This window comes from Melozone crissalis, unplaced genomic scaffold, assembly GCF_028551555.1.
Source record: "Melozone crissalis strain CALT ecotype California unplaced genomic scaffold, PUWL_Pcris_2 ptg000068l_1, whole genome shotgun sequence".
Lineage (NCBI taxonomy): Eukaryota > Metazoa > Chordata > Aves > Passeriformes > Passerellidae > Melozone > Melozone crissalis.
The window spans coordinates 8274437-8292650 of NW_026535846.1; the positions used below are offsets into that span (position 1 = coordinate 8274437).

General features: G+C 47.6%; 1 protein-coding gene across 2 annotated transcripts; it reads right to left on the minus strand.

The window, feature by feature from the left end:
• Positions 1 to 2041: 2041 nt before the first annotated feature.
• IL13RA2 (interleukin 13 receptor subunit alpha 2) lies at positions 2042 to 16491 on the minus strand. Of its 2 annotated transcripts, none has more exons than XM_054289686.1 (10): positions 16221 to 16491; positions 14400 to 14535; positions 10585 to 10736; positions 8426 to 8579; positions 7843 to 7963; positions 5940 to 6124; positions 4587 to 4699; positions 3662 to 3729; positions 3272 to 3374; positions 2042 to 2385 (listed from the first exon to the last, which is right to left on the minus strand). In XM_054289686.1, the coding sequence occupies exons 2-9, from the start codon at positions 14479 to 14481 to the stop codon at positions 3311 to 3313; spliced, it is 939 nt and encodes a 312-aa protein (XP_054145661.1). In that variant the 5' UTR covers positions 14482 to 14535; positions 16221 to 16491; the 3' UTR covers positions 2042 to 2385; positions 3272 to 3310. The 2 variants fall into 2 exon arrangements, with proteins under 2 accessions (XP_054145661.1, XP_054145660.1); XM_054289685.1 differs by having other exon boundaries at positions 3662 to 3806; positions 4554 to 4699.
• Between the last annotated feature and the right edge of the window lie 1723 nt (positions 16492 to 18214).

The following is an 18214-nucleotide window of genomic DNA, read 5'->3' on the forward strand; positions in this document are numbered from 1 at the left end:
AAGACTTTATCAGTCAAAGACAGAAAGAAGACTCTAAACTCATGGGTATGCAAAGACAAAGACTCACCAAACATGTGGAGCTTAGTTGGTAAAAATACGTGGAACCCAGACATAAGCTGGGAACAATAAGAGCAGAGCATGCCAAAGGAGGGATTTTGAAAGTGCTTTACTAAAAATATTAATTATGAACTACAGCAAATGAATTAAAACATTCTCATGAGACAACTGTGTGAAAGAAATACTTTGGTGTAATTCTATAAACACAGGATAAAAAACCACTATTGAAATTCTAGCGAGGTTCAGGGTGTTAGGAAGGCACGTGCCATCTATCAGGGCTGGATTTTGCAAATGTGGCAGATGTGACTCTGTGAGAAAGCAGGAGGGAGGTGTTTTGGTGCTGCTGCAGTGAGGACCCTCTGCAGGGATGATTTTGGGGAGCAGGGAGCCCTGCACTGGGGCCAAGCCCAGCTTTCCTCACCTAAATGCTCCTGTGAAGCTGCAGCATACAGATACCATAAGTAGATGTACTTAATTTATCACTCTGTTACTAGGCAGGTTTCTAGGCAGGCTTCAGCCCAACTTTTATATTCTGTGATTACTGAAATAGCTGTGATCTTTTTTGGGGTGAGTTCTAGCTGTGGAGGTACAACAGCCTTTCCTTTGCTCTCTCTTACTTGCACCTGTGCACTTTAATTCTTCTTCCCTTCTTACTTTGTTTCGGGTAAAACTGGACTAGAGCCTTTAGCCCAGTTTAAACCCATCCAGCAGGCTGGGGCTGCTGCAGTATTTGCCCCAATCCAAATGCCTTGCCCAGCATTCCCACCTGGCAAAGTAGGTGAGATTGCACCAGATGTACCTAGGACAACAGGCTGGGCTTGGCTGCCTGCCCTACTTCTTCCCCTGGGGACATTCACAACGCACTCACATGTTTTTAGAAGATATTTTAACAGTTTAAGAGTCTGGCAGAACATCAGAGGCTGGTGGCAGTTCTGAAAATCCACACCCAGTGCATGCTCACAGGTGTTTTTCAAAGTAAAGCCGTCCTGTGGTGGCTGCCCAGGAGGCAGCAGAGGCAGATTGTGTCTCAGCAGAATTACAGCAACCATGAAACTTCATTTCTGCTTCAGTTCATGCACTGACCTTTTTTTCCTGGTTCTTTCCTCCTTAGGTTGCTCCCCAAATTACACTGGGCTGTTTCCCATTTAGCAGTGGAAGCAGCTGATAGTGATTGAATAATTTTGCAGTTGGATGTGTAAGACATCCAACTGCTTGCATCCAACAACACTTGCTGTGTTGTTTTGTTTCTGATTGGATTAGCATGGCTCTTTACATAACTGATTGACACAAACTTGATTTTCTCTCTGGGCTTCCACTGTTCATTAGAAATTCCCGGTTTGAATAAATTTCCTTCAAGAAAATACATTTTCAGGGTTGTTCTGATGAAATGAAACCACACTAAACCCCTGTGTTTGCTTTGGTTAGTTCTTCAAGCAAAAAATCCCAGAATGGGCTTAGAAAAGGGTATTTCATCCAGTGATGCTTTTTAAATGTTTTTTTTTTTTTTTCTATCATCATCATAGGGAATCATTCCTAAAAATCAGTCAACAATTTAATCACCTGACTACATGAGAAACATCAGGTGTGCTTCATTGAATTCTGGTGCCAATGTCCAGTTCCTAGAGAAATTCCCAAGTCACATTTGCTGAAGAGACCCTCACTTCTCTGAATCATCTTGCAGTAGCTGTGGTCATGCCTCTTTAGAGGAAAAGTTTCTCTCAGGGCCTCTGCACCTGAGCTTTTCAGCAGATGAGCTTTTCAGCTGATGAAATGGATATCTGAGGTAGCTCCTGTTCAGCATTTACGTGCTCTCAGCAGGCTGAGTGGGAAAAGGGAAGATCAGGTGAGCGCAAGGTGGGCACGGGGGCTGGATGCAGGTGTAGCATTGTGTAGCATTGTGTGTGAGCTGCTGCCCTTCAGTGTGTGTGTCCTGCTGACAGAATTCTGGAGTCCTCACAAAAGAAAAAACCCAAACAAGCCCACAGAAGAACATGTTATCTTTATTCATGGCAGTTTCCACTGCCTCTTTTTCTCCCTTGTCCTGGTATCAGAAACACCTTTGCTTCAGAGGCAGGTCAGATCTCTTCCAGTTTTCCTGCAGTCATTTAAGCCCCTCCAGTTTTCCTGGGCCCGTTAAGGACTGGGATTGCAGCAGCTGCCTCCACAAGTGGCAGCAGGCAGGGAAGACCCACGTGGACTGCAGAAAGCTCAGGGCTCCTGGGCTGCCCTTGGGATGGCTCCATGAGCAGCCCACCAAACACCAGCAGTGCAGCAGGCACAGGCAGTTAGAATCCCACAGATGTCTGCAATGGCTTTCCTGCTGGGGATCTGAAAGGGACACAGGCTGTTATTCCCGACACTGAGAGAGCTGAGGACATGCTCCAGCATCCCCATCACACATCCCAGTGGCAATGCAGGAAGCATTTGCTTTCCACAGATTTCTCACTAGCATCTACAATTTGTTCAAATTTCACAAACTAAAACATTTGGAAGGCAGATGCACAGCAAAGATGAAGGGGTGTGATTCTGGGAATGCAAACAGGTGTCAGTTCATCTCTGGGGACCACACAAGGGTCTTTCTAGAGCCAGTTCTCCCTCATGAGTGACGTCTTAAAAGGCTTATTAGAGAAGCTTCCTGCTTGGTTATGCTACATAGCCATCAGGAAAACAAAACAGTTATCAGTACTGAGGCATCAGTTCTCTCAGACCTGAAGAAATTATCATCAGTAAAAGCAGACAAATTCATCCACTTATCTGCTTTCCCCTCATGCCATCACTGACATGAATGTAAACAGCTGGGATGAGAGTGCCAAAAGAATGAGGATTTAGCCCATTAAAATGGCACTGCTATAACACAGCTAGGACAAATCTCTGCTCTTGAGTGGTTTGGGGCATGATAATAGCTTTATTTATGCTGCTGTGCATGCAAGCAACTGCTGCATTTAACAGAAGCAGTCTGAGCTCTTATGAGCAGTATTTGAGTCTCTGCAGTGAGTTTATGGGTTGCTGTAGGGGCATTTCATATCAGAAACAGACACACTCAGGAGGGTTGTTTACTGAAAATGAACTCTTGTTTGCTGTCCAATCTTAGAGCATCTATTAATGTTTGGCCCTTAGACATTCAATGTGATGTTTTAGTTACAGCTGTACTTATAAATAGTTACAGACACCGACAAAAAAGCACATTGCTTGGACAGGCATCCTTGGTGCTTACCTTTTCTTGCACTGGCCAATTAACATAAATATTATGAGGCTAATTGACAAACTCAGGATTACTGGAATGAGAATAAATAGCTGCTTGTCCTCTTTTCTGGGCACTGCAAAGATAAATGGCAGGAAATAAGAAGGTGTTAGAATGGATTATATTACCTCCTACAAAGCTTGGGCTCAGACACAAACTCATCTTGTCCATGTCACCCTACATCTTTTTATTTATTTATTTGTTTGTTACAGGTATATATTACTGGGTTGAAGGTGGAACTAAGCCAGCAGCCCACCTGCAGGGCTGGACACCAGCAGATCCCCGGGCCAGCCATCAGCATCTGCACCCAATCAGGTTTTATAAACCATATAAAAGAAACACAATTTATTTTGAGTTCCATACCAGAGAAACAATCCTGTGTCCATTCGCTCCAGAAGCCTTGGTCTGCACAGAAAATGTTTGTTCTCCCCCTGACACGAACACATGAAACATGGCTTTGGTTTGCTCTGGAAATTGTTACAGCAGTTTCCATTTGGGTCGAAACAAACTGAGAAACAGAAAGAAATGTCAAAGAATTACGTGCCACCACCAGAATCTGCCTGGTGTGGCCTGATGTTCCTGCACATTTTTCAGGCTCTGTAAACCTTTGGATTATCTTTTGGCAGTTTTAAATGATTTCACAATAGTTTTGTACAAGCTAATGCAAATAACATGACTATGAAGACAAATCTACTGAAAATATTTTTGGAGGTGTCATCATGTATGTTGCCATTTATGCCTGTTAATTTATGGAATCTTTCTTTTAATTACCTAAGAGGACTCAGGAGTGGAATACAGCAATTAAAAAAGAGATGTCCCCTATGATTAATTAGCCCTTTTTGGTTTTGCCTCCAAACTGAACCTGGATAACATACAAGGAAAAAGCACCATGCATAAAATATATATTCTGTCCCAGGCCACTCCTTTTGAGAGATTAGAATTACAGTTTCATAGGTCCAAGTTATGCCACCCTATTCAGGGAAACAAACCGTAGCGACCTTTAAATTTCCTCGACGGCAGATTTCTGAGATAGCAGGCAGGAGGAAACGCTCTCTTAGAGCCTCCGGCTGGGCTCCGTTCCTGCTCCAGCCGAGCTGCAGCTGCAGGTCAGGGGGTTAAGGAGGAGCGTGTGCGGTGCAGCCGCGATCCCCGCCGGGGTAACCCGCAAACCCTGCCGCAGCCTGTGCCCCCGCTGCCGGCTCGCCCGGGCTCCCCGACCCCCTCCCGTCCCTGGGACACCCGGCGCTGTCCCTACCGCCCAGGCCGCCGCGTCTTCGGCCACCTGCACCTCGTACTCCAGGCAGTGCGGCGGCACCCGCCCGCCCGGCGGGCTCCAGGCTGCCCTCAGCTCCTGGGCTGCGGACAGCGAGAGCTGCAGCTGCTCCGGGGCCGAGGGCTGGGCTGGGGAGAGAGACAGAGAGAGGGTCAGGAGGGGCTGGGACAGCTCCTGGGCTGCGAACACCGAGAGCTCCCGCTGCTCCGGGGCCGGGGTTGTGCTGGGGAGAGAGACAAAGAGAGGGTCAGGAGGGGCTGGGACAGCTCCAACAGTTCCGGGGCTGTGCTGGCGGGAGAGAGAGAGACAGAGATGGTCAGGGGTGCTGGGACAGCTCCTGGCCGAAAGGCTGCGGTTGATCCCCGCCTGCCTCTGTCCCTGTCCGCGCTAATGGATTTCTGAGCGCTCCTGGCTCTCAGCCACCCCGCTGGAGGAGCAGCATGTCACCGAGGCTGCAGGGTGTGTTGTTTATTTTAACTTAGTACACAGCCTGGCCGGGGTCCCTGCTCTGGGCTGCGGGGCAGGGGTTTGGAGGCTCGGGGTGTGAGCGCGGTGCCCGGCACGTTCCCTGCCCGGCACGCTCACTGCCCGGTACATTCCCTGCCCGGCACATTCCCTGCCCGGCATGTTCTCTGCCCGCTCTGCATCCCAGAAAAGGCTCTGATTCCTCTCCCAGACCCAGAGCCACACGCGAAGCACGTGGCAGCACTAATTGAATTCAGAAATCCTGCTCGTTAGCCCAGTGGCTCAGCTGGATGATTGGCTATTTGTCCTTCTGGCATGTAGGCAAATGCACCAGCATGGTTTAATAAATATACACCGTAATAAACACGGAGTACATGTAATGTTTGCACATCATGCTGTGCTCCGCTCCCTTTCCGTGTCTGTCACGGGTTTGAAATCTATCTCTGACAGACTCCATCGCATCTGGCACTCAGCTCACTCCAGACCTTAGCTTGGTTTGAACAGCAAAGAATTCTCTCCTGTGCTTGCAAGGAGTGCAGCAGTGGTTTCAATCCCAGCAGGAGTAAATGAAGATATCTCTGTGACTGTGCTGCTAGAGCCGAAACCCCATAGCTGCTCTGCCACATGCCCAGCAGGCCATGTGTGTCCTGAGCTGTCCAAATGCAGCACTTGGAGGCCCCCACGGACCTCCAGGGCTGTGCTGGGTGGTGTTGCTTCCCTGCAAACACTCCTGGAAACCGAAATCCTCCTGGGCACATGCCACAGCCCTTCCCTGGGGGAAATGCACACATTCCAACCACCCAGCTCCAAAAGCAGACATTGAATGGAGAGCCCTAAGGCAGGCAGTGGCCCTGGGCTGTGTGGTGGCCAGCAGGGTCCCTGCTGCTGCCCTGGCAGCCTTACCGAGGTTGTGCAGGCGCAGGGTGCTGTACAGCGGCCGGAGCTGGGCGGCTGCTGCCGAGCCATTGACGCAGATGTGGAGATCCCGGTACTCTGCCTGGCTCAGGTTGTGCAGCACACAGCCCAGGTTCAGCCCGTGCTCCTGGATGTACTGAGCACACTGCATTGTCTGCTCCAGCCCCTCGTACCTGGCACGGAAACAGAAAGAAGAACCAAAGCAAATTACTGCTTAGCAAGATGTTTTTTATGAGATTGGACCTCAAGTACTGCCCATATCCCAGCCCTTGTCATAAGCACAGTGCTGTGGGTCAGTCACCTGCACTCTTGCTATGGCACAAGTGTGGAGGAGAGAAAAAACCCAAATTTACATGCACAGACAGCTTCTCAGGTTGGTTTTCAGGCTGTACCAGGCTCTCCCCAAGCCCATTCCTGGAGCACAAGAGGTGCCAGTGTGTGACTGGAGCTGGGGAAGGATCTGGCCTCTACTCATGGAGACAGTCCTGCTCGTCTAGGGCCCTTCCTGCACCATCAGCCACAGACTCTGGAGTTGCAGAAACCCTCCCAAACCAAACTGAAATGTCTTTAGGCAGGAGATGTGTGCCTGAGTGCTGCTGAGCTGCTCTGGCTGACTGCAGGTGGTTCCCATGGCTCTCCATGGGCACGTGGAAACTCAGGATTTGCTGTTTGTTACTTGATGTGCAGCCACAACCCTGTCCCTCCTGCCTTTGGGGGCCACTCCCCAAAGCTGAGCTGCTGGCTGCATCCTGGAAATACTGACTGGTGTCTCATATTGTCTTTCAAGGTTCCTGCTGCTTTGTGCCCTCACAACAGGGCTGAATTTGGCCCCTGTACTCCAGACCTAATGGAAGTCTCCTTGCACAGCACATTATGTTTGGGGGAAAAACTTCATGTTCTAGTACTATAAAAATTTGCTCACAGGGATCAAAGTATGCCGTGGTGTCCACCCAATCTTGTGATAAAATGGGACCCAGATCCAAATGCCTGGTTTTATTGAAGGCAATTGACTCAAGGTTGGGTTTTTTTAGTGTTTGTTTTCCTTTAAGGCATGAATCATGCATTTCCATGGTTTCCTTCAGGCAGATCTTTGCAGTTAGGAAAATGGTTTTGAATTGGTGCTTCTCCTTTGAAGACTATTTCCAAGAACTCCATGGAAGCTCTTTAAAATGCAGCTATGCTTTTGTCCACATAGCCCAGTGGCACGAAACCCAGCCTAAGTCATCCTTTCCATAATATCATAGGAGCTGAAGCACAAATACAGTATTTACTTTGTCCCAAGCCACTAATTCTAGCTGTGTTTTTCCTGCAGAACAGAATTTAGGCACCAGTTTAAAAGAAACAGCTGAGAATTATGTATTATTATTATTATTACCTTGTGGCAGCGTGTTTGCTTGTATGGGATGTGCTGAGGCTATGGAAATATATTTGAACACTAAAGCTCTGAGTTGCTGAGAAGCTCCACTCTGTGTCTAGGGTTCACTGAGCTTGGTAGCCTTGTGCTAAATCCTGTCCAATTGAGATATATGCACTGTGGTCATGGGAAATGTGCAGCCAGAACTACCCAGGTGTGTTTAGCAAAGAGAAAACACAAGTCTTTATGGTGAACAACATGCAGAAAACACCTCCTGGGGATGAATAAAAGGAAAGGAGGAAGAGAGAAGACATTTCTTGGCAAAGATCAGCATGGGCCTGATTTAAGAAAGTAAGAAAGGATTTGGTGTTTTCTTGCCAGAAGCCATGCGTTGTTTGGGACATTATTTTGTCTCATTCTGGGTGAACTGGGCAATAGCACTGCCAGCTATAAAAACATATTTCCTGTGGCATTTTTGTACTCTGAGTGGCTCACTTGATTGCTGCCTGGCTGTTTTCCTGTTTTGCTGTTACATACCAATAATAGAGCCCATAATGTGCACCTCGAGGTGTGAGGAGACCTGGCTGCCAGGTGCACTTCAGGTATTCCCAGTCATGATAGATGCACTTGAAATTCTGGACCTCTGATTCAAGTTTTCCTGCCAAATGAGAAGGAAATAACCACTATTTAGCAGTGTGCAGAAAAACCACAGTTTTATGCCTTTGAACAACTGCGTGCTGCAGTTGAAAGATAAAAAATGAAAAGAAAGGAAAAAAGAAAAGGCAGCCAGTCAGAATTATTAGTTTTACTGCCAAGTGCTCTGTTTCTCATAACAGCCAGTCCACCTTGGAGCAGAAAGATGCTAAACTGACCTTTTCACTCAGCAGTGGAGCTCTTGCAGGGCAGCTGAGCAGAGTTTGGGCATGAGCAGAGGGAAACAAGCCCCAGGTGTCCAGTGACCACAAGCACAGCCTTTGGTAGCAGAGCTGCTCTAGTGTCTCAAACATCAGCAGGCCCTGCAATAATTTATCCATCCAGGAACCCTCCAGCCAGCACTGGCTCATGCAACAGGCTCATGCAAAGCACCCAACTGCAGCAGGTGCCGCAGGCTGCTCCTGACCTTGTGGTGGGATCTGAAAGGTTGCATAAATCCAGTCACTCTGCACCTCCACGTCACCTGTACACCTTCCTTTGAGCAGTGTCTGCAGCCTCACTTCAGCAGTCCTGCTGAGGTCAAATCCAACTCTGAGTTTTAGCTTCCTAGTAAAAATAACCTGGTTGAAAGACAGATTTTTTTAAGCACCTCTTCTGTCACTAAGTGGGCTGCAGAATTAGGTACCCTTGCTCTTGCTCCAGCTGCAAATTTGTGTGCTTTATTGTCTCTTTATATTTCTGTCCTGCCTCCCTTGCCCAGGGCTCCTCCAGCATTAATTCAAGGCTGTGCCCAGCCTTGCTGGCTGTGAGTCCCCTCACCCCACAGGACCCAGCCAGGACAGGGCAGAGCAGGCTGATCAATGGGACCCCAGCAGCAAGGAGCACAGCCTGAGGAGGATACCACCATAAATCCACATTAAAGGCAATTTTTTATGGTGTGAAATAATGACAAACAGAAGGAACAATGAGTCTTGTAAGGCTGGTTCCTGTGGGAAGTGTAAGCAGCCCCTGAAAGGGTGAACCAGCAGCCAGGCAGAGCAGCACTGCCTCACCCACCACTGTGTGCCACCTGGCTTGGCCTCTGGGGGACTTTCTGAGGATTTTCCATTATTTTTTTTCCCTTCACTTTATGCAAGGACAACAAAGTTGACAAGGTTTACAACAAATGATGAGACAAAGTGTTGTGTTAGCTCATTAGGACAGAGGTAACGTGCCATAAATGCATCTGTGCCATAAAATGCATCTGTGTGCTGCAGTGGGCACAGCGGTGGCACAGCCTGCAGTGTCCTCAGCACTCCCCAGGTGTGGGAGCTCTGGTGAGCCAGGTATTTCTAACAGATACCAGTGATGTTGTCATTGATCATCTTCTGCTGATGTCCAATGGTTTCTCTTCAGCCTGACTGTTCTTTGTGACCTTATCTGAGGTAAACATTTTGGCAAAGTGTCAGAGGTGATTTTGCTCTAGTCTGTACATCTGCCTCATATAAGAAGCTTTTATTACTCATAACTAAAGGAATTCAGATTTTTTTTTTTTTGAAAATGCATATGATTTACCTTTAAATTACAGTTAAAATCATCCTGGAGAGCTCTGCACTGCTGCACAGCTGGGAGCATGAGGTGCATTGTGACCAGCATCAGGTCCAGGAGCCCCTTTCCATGCCCTTGCAATTGCAATCCGTAGCTGAAACAGGATTTTCCCCTCTGCAGGCTCCTCTGGGATGAGCCTGACCCCATTTCTGTGGGGCTGAGCACAGCCCAGCAGCCCTGGCTTTGCAGCCCAGGCAGGTGAAGCAGTGACCTGTTCCAGCACTGCCAGCCTGACTGAGTGCTCCTTCTCTCTCCCTGTCTCTTGAGCTGGCAAGCCCTCTAGCTCTCCTGCTTTAGGATTGTGCAAAAAAAATCCCTCTTTCTTTCAGGATTTCAATCTGTGTTTTGGGTTGTTGAGGGAGATCCTCAGCATATTTTTCATGTGTTCCTCAGTACCTTGTGCCAACCAAACAGCCCCCACTGCTGGGTTTCTCCTCTCTTCGTTCCGTTTGCCTTCCCAACCCTACAGCAGCTTTCATCTTCTAAGCACTCACAAAATAAATTCCAACAGCCCTTCCTGTGCTGTGCCTGCTGCTGCCCTGCTACACATCAATGAGAGATGACTGACAATTTTATCAAAGAGCTGAGTTAGAGTCAACCACATCTAAAAGAGAGAAGTAAATTGCAATTAGAAACACAGTTCTGGATTGAGGGAATTTTAGAGCACTAGGATAATTAATGAAATTTAACTTTTATTTGTTCATCGCTCTGCATCCCTAAGGATCTTTTGTTTCAGTTCAAGCCCCATAAAGATGCTTTACAAAACTGTAAATATTTTTTCCTTTTACAATGAGAAATGTTATTATTCTGGGCAGCAAACACCCAGCCCTGTGACAGAAAGAACCCCTTCCCTGGCTGCTGCTGCTGTTACATTTCAAAGCACAAATTCCCATTCAAACCACTGAACCAGCCTGGTTTCTCATGGAAAACTGGAACAGCTTTCGTTCCACTCCTTCTCAAAATGCAGACATAAATCTGTGCAAGAAGTAAAGGCAGAACAGCCCTGGTTTGGGAGGAGTAATCCATGCTGTGCCTTACCTTCCAGTCTCTATCCCCAGTGCTGTGATATTCAAGCTTGTATTTTACTGTGCACTCCTGCAAGGTCTGGGCGTGGGGAGGAGGCTTCCACTCCACATCCAGGGAGCCCAGGAGCCCGGGGTCAGTGATCTGCAGGTCTTGTGGGGGAGCAACTGCATTAAAGACAAAGCAGAGGGTGAAACACAGAGTCCAAGTGGAGAAAACAACCCCAAAGCAGCCATGAAACATCAGTGTGATGCTTTGCTATGAATTGTTGAAATGCAGCTGCTGGATGTGAAGTGCTGCAGCCCTGGCTGTTCAACAAACACACACGAGCTCTGCCCTGCCCACCAAAAACCAGTTTTTGCTGGTGCTCAGAGAGAACACTCAAGGATCATTGAAAAGGCACACAGAAGGCCACTTTTTCCACACCCTTTTTCAAGATGTTGTAAGCAAAACTGCTGTCCTGGGATGACCTTTCATGTGCTGTATTTGCTTACCTTCAACCCCTGGTATTTACCAACCTTCAGGACACTTATCTCTGCAAACATTGTGTTCAGCACATCCACCAACACAGGATGGCAGATCAAAGTGTGCTGTCAAAGGGATTTATATTCCTTTGCCTTAATAGACACAAATCACCCATATTGCTTTAAATATTCCTTTCAAGTCTATTAAAGATTATTGGGGGGAAAAAAAACAGGGGAAAAAGGTAAAAAGCAGAGAAATAGAATAATTCTTATTTTGGGCATCTATCAGCTATACAAAAATGTGCCTTTACAGCTGATCTGGCTTTTATAAAGGTATTTCAAGGTGCTGGTATGTGTCAATAAATAAGGAAGTGGGGATGAATTCCATCCTAGGACATGTCCTAAAGGTCCAGCTCTATATGGAGTTGTCATTCACATGACAAAAACTGCTTGGCTGCTCAGTTTTAGTAGCTGAAACAAAGCCAATTTTGGTCGACATCAAAGGTCATTTTTCTCCCCTACCTACAGGTGAGATTATCCATTTTGTTTCTATATACTCATTGCATGATACACTTTATTTCACAGGAATTTGGCAGTGCCAGTCCAGTATTACCACCATTCTCCCTTTGAATCTGGCCCCCAGATCACTTCTCTAACACCTTTTTCATGTCTTCATCAGGATTTACACCATTTTTTCCCTTTTATTCTTTTAATAAATCCATTGTGAAAGCAGACCATAAGGATATTTTTCTGTGGAAGATGGTGACATAAATCCAGCTTTAATGTGCTCCCTGGAAAGTTTGCAGGGTATATTGCTGGAGGATTTGTTTCTTCTACAGGAATTTTCCCAAATAAAACACACTCCAGGCAGCAGTTTGAAAATCCCACTGTTCCCAGAATGTGAAGCTCCATGGGAGATTTGTTACTACATTAGGTGGTGAAGTAGGAGATGCATTTAGGATGATACTGGACCAAGGGCTTGGGAGGCTCCTCCTGGGTGTATAAATGCTCACAAGGAAAAAACAAGGAAGCAGAAAGCTGCTAGCCTTTGTCATGATAAGCTGTCAGGAGGGGATTAGATTGGTCAGAACTGGAATTTCTGTCTGGGTAGGAGAATGCTCTGAAATTTATTTATGTCTTGAGCAAAACAGAAGTATTTTTTCAAACCAACTGTAATTGTAAACAGCAATTCTCACAAAAAAAATTGACTGGATTTCAGAGGGAACAAAAAAGCTTCTCTTTGGGATGGTACTTGCATTCTGGGATTTTATTGTTTTTAAATGTCAGCGCTGCCTCCCGCAGTTTCTCATTTTCACAATAACACATTACCAGTCTCACTCACATCCCCATCACTCACACTGAACACAGGACTGGAAATGCAACATTTCATCATGCAGTCTTGAAGGGGAGCTGCTCCTGGATGTTTCTTGGAGAAAACCAAACTAACAGCTTCTCCCCCTGAGGACGTTTGTGGTGCTGAGCTGGCTGTGGGACAGCCACAGCCCTCAGTGCCACCAGCACCCCTGCTCTGGTGACTGCTGGAGCCCAGGGCACAGGGACTGTTCCTCTGCTGTCCTGAGAAGCCCTGACCCCCAGGAGAACACTGCTTTCAGCCTTCACCCATGGAGAAAGCTCCCAAGGCTTTGGGATGAACTGGAATCTATGAGTGTGTGAAATAGATGGTGGTGTAGTTCATCACAGGGTGAAGAACTCAGAGTTTTGGGTTTTTAGTTTGGAGGTAAATGGGAGACAAGATGGAGGATTTTGGGCATTGTCTGATCTCCTTCTTGTTCTTCATCTGCTCCATTTTCTGAAGTGCTAGTGGCACAGGGTGATTGATTAGAAAGAGCCCCAATGCAGATGTTGTGTGAACAGACAAATAATTAATTATAGGTAGAAAGGCAGTAATAAAATTCATTCTAAGAGTTAATTGGACTAAATCATTTTAAAAGACCTTAAACCTGTGTGTCTTGTGACTTTTTTGGTGCCTTTCCCTTTGTACTCTAAGTCTGGTGCGTAGACAGTGTGCTGAACTGTTGATAAGAGAAAAAATAAACAACCTGAAGACTGAAAAAACCAAAAGTCCCCTTCATTTCTCAATCCTGGCACAGAACTTTTTAGGCGTCTCCCCATCAGGGGAACCTCAGGGGGATTTTCACAGGTGACAAACCCCTGCCTGTCCCCAGCTGCCCCTCACCACCTCTGTCCACAGCACGCCCTCTGAGATGCAGGTAGGGTTTGCAATTTCCCACCTATTTTGCCAGTGGAAAAGCAGCAGCCTGCCAGCTGTCCCCAAATGTCCCCTCCTGTCTGCCCTTCCCTGTGCTGCTCAGAGAGGTGGAGTTGACACTCATGTTTTCTGGAGCCCATTTCAAAGACAGCAGGCTTTGCTCAGAGTGGCAGCAAGGGGTTTGTCATAGACAGGGGAAAGAACTATAAAAGAAAAGCCTCATAAAGTCAGGGTTGATAGCTGGCCTGTCATTTCTTCTGAATGCAGCTAGTACTTTGCAAGTTCCCAAGTGAAAACAATCTTGGTATGAATAGTTTGTTAACATAACAACTTATTCTTGGGTGAAAAATAAGTTCACCTGCATAAACATTAGATCTGTTCCATGAGAACCCACAAAAGAAAAATGTAAACACCTGAACCTCAGCATGCACACACAAATCACCTTCTGACCAATAAATGGAGTAGTAAGAAAACTGCCAGCCAAGAGATGTTGCACATGAGCTCTGTGAAAACTGTATAAAACAAACAATGTGAATAAAGATTTGGCTTTTCCCACATGAAGAAAATGGAGCCTTGCCTGATTCATTCTGACAGGGGTTGTGGCAGCTTTCTGTGCCTGCTGGCTGGCAGGACAGGCAGCCTCTCAGTGGCCTCCTGGGCATGTTCTCAGCTCTGCACCATGCTCTGCTCCCATCAGGGAGGGCCAGACCTGCTCAGCATCTCTCTGGGTGCAAAAAAGAGCCAGCAGGTGCAGTGCAGCATAGGGATGCTTGAAGTGCCATGGCCATGAATGGCAGCTTGCAGAGCAGTGCTCTCTTAGCAGCATTACTCTCCAAGTGCAAATAAGCCTTGTGTCTCTTACACCAGCACTGTCTGTCTGGGAGCATGCTCAGGAGCATTTATAGCAGTGTTTCTATTTGATATCTCTCTATCAAACACCAAAGGCAGTCTCTCCTTTCAAATCCACTCAGAAAATAGCCACTAAACACACAACTGATTTAGACCATGGGTTACATGTTTTTGAAGCAGCACTCACACAGCAATGCACACGCAGAGAAGAGCAGCTCTGGCTGAAGGACAAAGCCCCAAAGTCCCAATGAACACAAGCAGTGACACAAGGGCCTGCTGGCCTTTACCTGTGCTGGGTGAGGAGGAGGAGGAGGCCAGCAGCCAGCCCCACAGCAGAGCCACGAGCAGGGGCAGCCTGCAGGGAGCCATCGGGGCTCAGGCTGGCGCTGGGCAGAGGAGCTGTCCTGCAGAGGCTCTCAGGGGCTGTGGAGACACAGCAGAGGTCAGAGGCTTCAGCACTACCCTGTATTCCCTCTGCAGGCTCACACAACCAGTCTGGCTTTATTTGTTTACCAAGGCTGATTAATTATTCCCCAGAGGAATTCTCTTTGCAACTTTTGGTGATGGCCAAACGTGGCTTCGTTTGAAATAGCTTCTGGCCAGCTAAGCACACTGCAGAAGTGTGTCAGTGCTTCAGTCACCAGCCCTCTGTCTCATGCCTTCTGTGGAAAGTGATTCAACTCCCTGCCTTGGGAAGTGCCTTGGACCAGTGATACTCTCATTTAAAAAAAATGAAAATAGAATGCCTGAGCCTTGCCTTATGTAGACACATGTTATGCAATCATCCCCACCTTTTGCCTTTGCTGTTTCAAGACTTGGTAGGAATGGTAGGAATGCTTGGGAGAATTCTTCTTAGTTGTCATGGCAATAATTGAAGGGGACAAATTTCTATTCCTGTGCAAGTCTGCTGGAGGGAAGATGGGGACTGATAGGGAAAGGAGCAGAGTTTGCAGGGAGGGGGCAATTCTTTCCTTCAGATTTCATGCTAAAGGTGGGTAGAAATTACTGCCTACAGACACCCAGCTCAGCATGCTTCCCTGTGCCAGAAAGCACATGGGTTCTGACAGGGCTTTAATTTTTTCATATAGATACAGGTGGAGGTATAGATTAGATAGAGATGGAGGATGAGAGAGAGATCTAGATTAGATATAGATACAGATCTAGGTATATAAATGGGTTTAGATAAAGACATTAATCTTCCTGGAACCTTGAGACCACTGCTTGAGCTCCACTTGAGTAAGAGCTTGGCAGCCTCAGTGTGAGCGTGCAATTCATCACTGAGGTCTGTTCAGAAAACAAACTCACTTTATATTGCCCACACAAGCCTGGCTTAAGCAGGTGAAATCCCAGGTCAGGCTCTGGCACAGCTGCTTCCTCCTCAGCAGCCACAGCTACCATGCAGCAATGGGAAACTTGGGCTCTGCTGAACAACAGAACTTCAGGTCAGAGGGATCTTTGGAAATCTGAGGACTGGAGCCAACACAAACCCCCTGTCATTGAAAGAAGTGGCTCTGGAGAGCCAGAGGAGGAGACAGATTGTGCTGGCCAGGGTATCTGTACCTGTTTAAAATTAACCAGAAAGTCGAGCTGGCAAAACATAGCAGCAACTAAAAACACACAACAATTTTAACATCAAATGTTCAATTTAAATTAATAGCAAATCCCCCCAGTCCATCACATAATTGTAACTATTATATCACATAAATCCATCACATAAATATAGTTATTACATAACTATTATTATTATCATTATTAGAGCAATAGCAGCAATTTTTCTGTTTCACTGTGAAGTGAGAACATGTAGGCAGAAGAAATCAGAGGAATTACTTCTTTAACCTATGAAACACAGGGTAAAACCAGTGTCAGTACAAACCTGTAGGCAGTGGCTCTGTGTTTCAGAGAGCTCTGGGGGTGCAGGGACAAAGGAGAGCTGCCCTGCAGAGCTGGGAGAAGCAGCAGCAGCAGCATCCAAGGACTGTGCGTGCATGCTAGCACAGAAAGCTTCTCTTCACTTCCAGTATTTGAATATCTTCATATGATTTCAGAAGGCAAGTAAAAATAAACAAGTGCTTTCACAGGGAAGTTTAAAATCATCAGAGTGCTCTTACCTTGCCCTCTAAGTGCGTGGGAGCCCATCTATCTCTGGAGTGTGGGGCTCCTCAGCAGCTCCATGGCTCTAAGCTCTGCATTTCGCAGAAGTCCTGTGGTTTTTAAAGACTCCTCTCTGAGCTCCCCAGGGATCAGATGTTGCATTGCAATGTGATGGCTTTGGCCACACGGTCAGAGGCTTTGCTAAGCATCAGAGGGAGCATTGCTGGCTTTTATGAGGTGCTGGTGCTAATTGTTGTTCTTATGTGCTCAAATGGGTCAAAGGTATGTTTGAAACATTGAAGTGATTCACGAAGATGAAAACCGAATGTCAGAATCAGCGCGGGCTGTCTGCTGGCGCCGGTGACACGCAGCTGTCCCCAGCAGATGGCAGCCACAGCCCCTGGCTCACTGCAGACCCTCACATCGCCTTGACCCTGTGGGTTCCCAGGACCACCCCAGTGTGACCCACCGCAGAGCATTCCCATCATTTCCCTGGCTCTGGAGCCAGCCCAGCCTCTCCTGGCTCCGGGGGCTCTGCAGGGAATACAGTGAATTATCTGAATTATCCCCTCCTCGCCCTCTGCTGTGGCCAGCATTCAGCCCTGACTTTGTACATGCCTGTCTCCATTCCCTTCATCCCTCCCTGGCCCCAGCCTGGAGGGCTCTGCAGGGAGCGGGTGCTGCCACCACGCCTGGTTTAGCCCAGGTGAGACATCCACTGCCAAATACACCTTGCTGGAAAAGCATCTGATGGCTCTGCTGAGCTGCCCAGGAGCGCTCAAGGTCATGGCCAGTCTCACAGGAGTCAGCCAGGCCGTGGTGCCTCCTGTGAGCTGCAGGGGTGGGAGTGCAGTGGGTGCCCTCCGGGAGGGACAATGGGGATGTTTTGGGAGGAGCAGAGCTGTGCCCTGTGTGCTCTGGCATGCAATGGGCTGTGGCTCAAGCTGACTCTTCCCGTGGCCAAGTTTAGGCATGTTGGGAAAGAGTTCAGGCATACAAAGAGCATGAGAAATGGCATCAGGAGCTGAAGGAATGCTTCTTGTTAGGAAGAAAAGTGTCCTCCAAGCACCTGTCCAGGACTTAGGGTATCACTGTTTGATGAGAGGCTGAAGGATGTGCTGTCAGTTCCCAGTTGCTGTCAGTGGGAATGTTTTGGAGCAGCAGGGGCAGGATCAGGCTCCTTTCCAGCTGCCAGGTGTCCTCTGCATTTCTCTGTGTGCATAGACATGCAGGAATGTGTTGTGCTAACACTGTCACCTTGAGAGCCCTGTGAATTCTGGGGGTGAGAGGATTATGGGTGACTTGTCCCTTCATTGAAATTGCACACTGCTGGATTTTCCTTCTTACTTCCTGCAAAGGATGGGGGGAAAAGTCCCTTACTGCTGGTAAATGTATGGCCCTGCTTTCAGAGTTATGCAAGATTAGAATTTAGCATTCATGTAGTCCTGTTGTGTAAGCTATTTAAAAAAGAAAAGGTCACACTGGACAAATTGTTTGAAACAAATAAGAAACATTTGCCAGTAGATTGAATGCCAGTTCCCAAATGCTAGAACTGGGTCAATTCCTGAGAAAATTGGGTTGGAAAAAATGCACAGTTGGGATTTGCAACAATAGAGCTCCACCACCCATCCAGCAGCACTGGAGCACCTGGGAAGGGGCAGAGGGTGCGGGTCTGTGCTGAGCAGAGCCTGCTGGGCCAGCTGCTCTGGCCATGTCCTGCCCAAAACAGCGCCTGGGTGAGCTGCAGGTGCTTCTCCCTTCCTCTCCCTTTGCCATTCTCTTCTCCCTTCCTCTCCCTGTGCCATTCTCTTCTCCCTTCCCCTCCCTGTGCCATTCTCTTCTCCCTTCCCCTCCCTTTGCCATTCTCTTCTCCCTTCCCCTCCCTGTGCCATTCTCTTCTCCGTTCCTCTCCCTGCTCTGTCCCTGCTCTGTGCCTCCCTGGCAGGGCTGGTGCAGCCAGCTGCTCCTGCAGGGCTCAGCTGAGGCTCATGGAGAGGATCCATCCATTCCA

What these genes read in the sequence shown, in the direction of transcription:
- IL13RA2 (XM_054289685.1), bottom strand. Translation starts at nt 14,481, where the DNA reads ATGGCTCCCTGCAGGCTGCCCCTGCTCGTGGCTCTGCTGTGGGGCTGG. An exon ending in CATTATGGGCTCTATTATTG is followed by an intron (nt 6,125 to 7,842) that starts GTATGTAACAGC and finishes TTTCCGTGCCAG; the next exon opens with GTACGAGGGGCTGGAGCAGA. An exon ending in CCTGCGCCTGCACAACCTCG is followed by an intron (nt 4,700 to 5,939) that starts GTAAGGCTGCCA and finishes CTCTCTCCCCAG; the next exon opens with CCCAGCCCTCGGCCCCGGAG.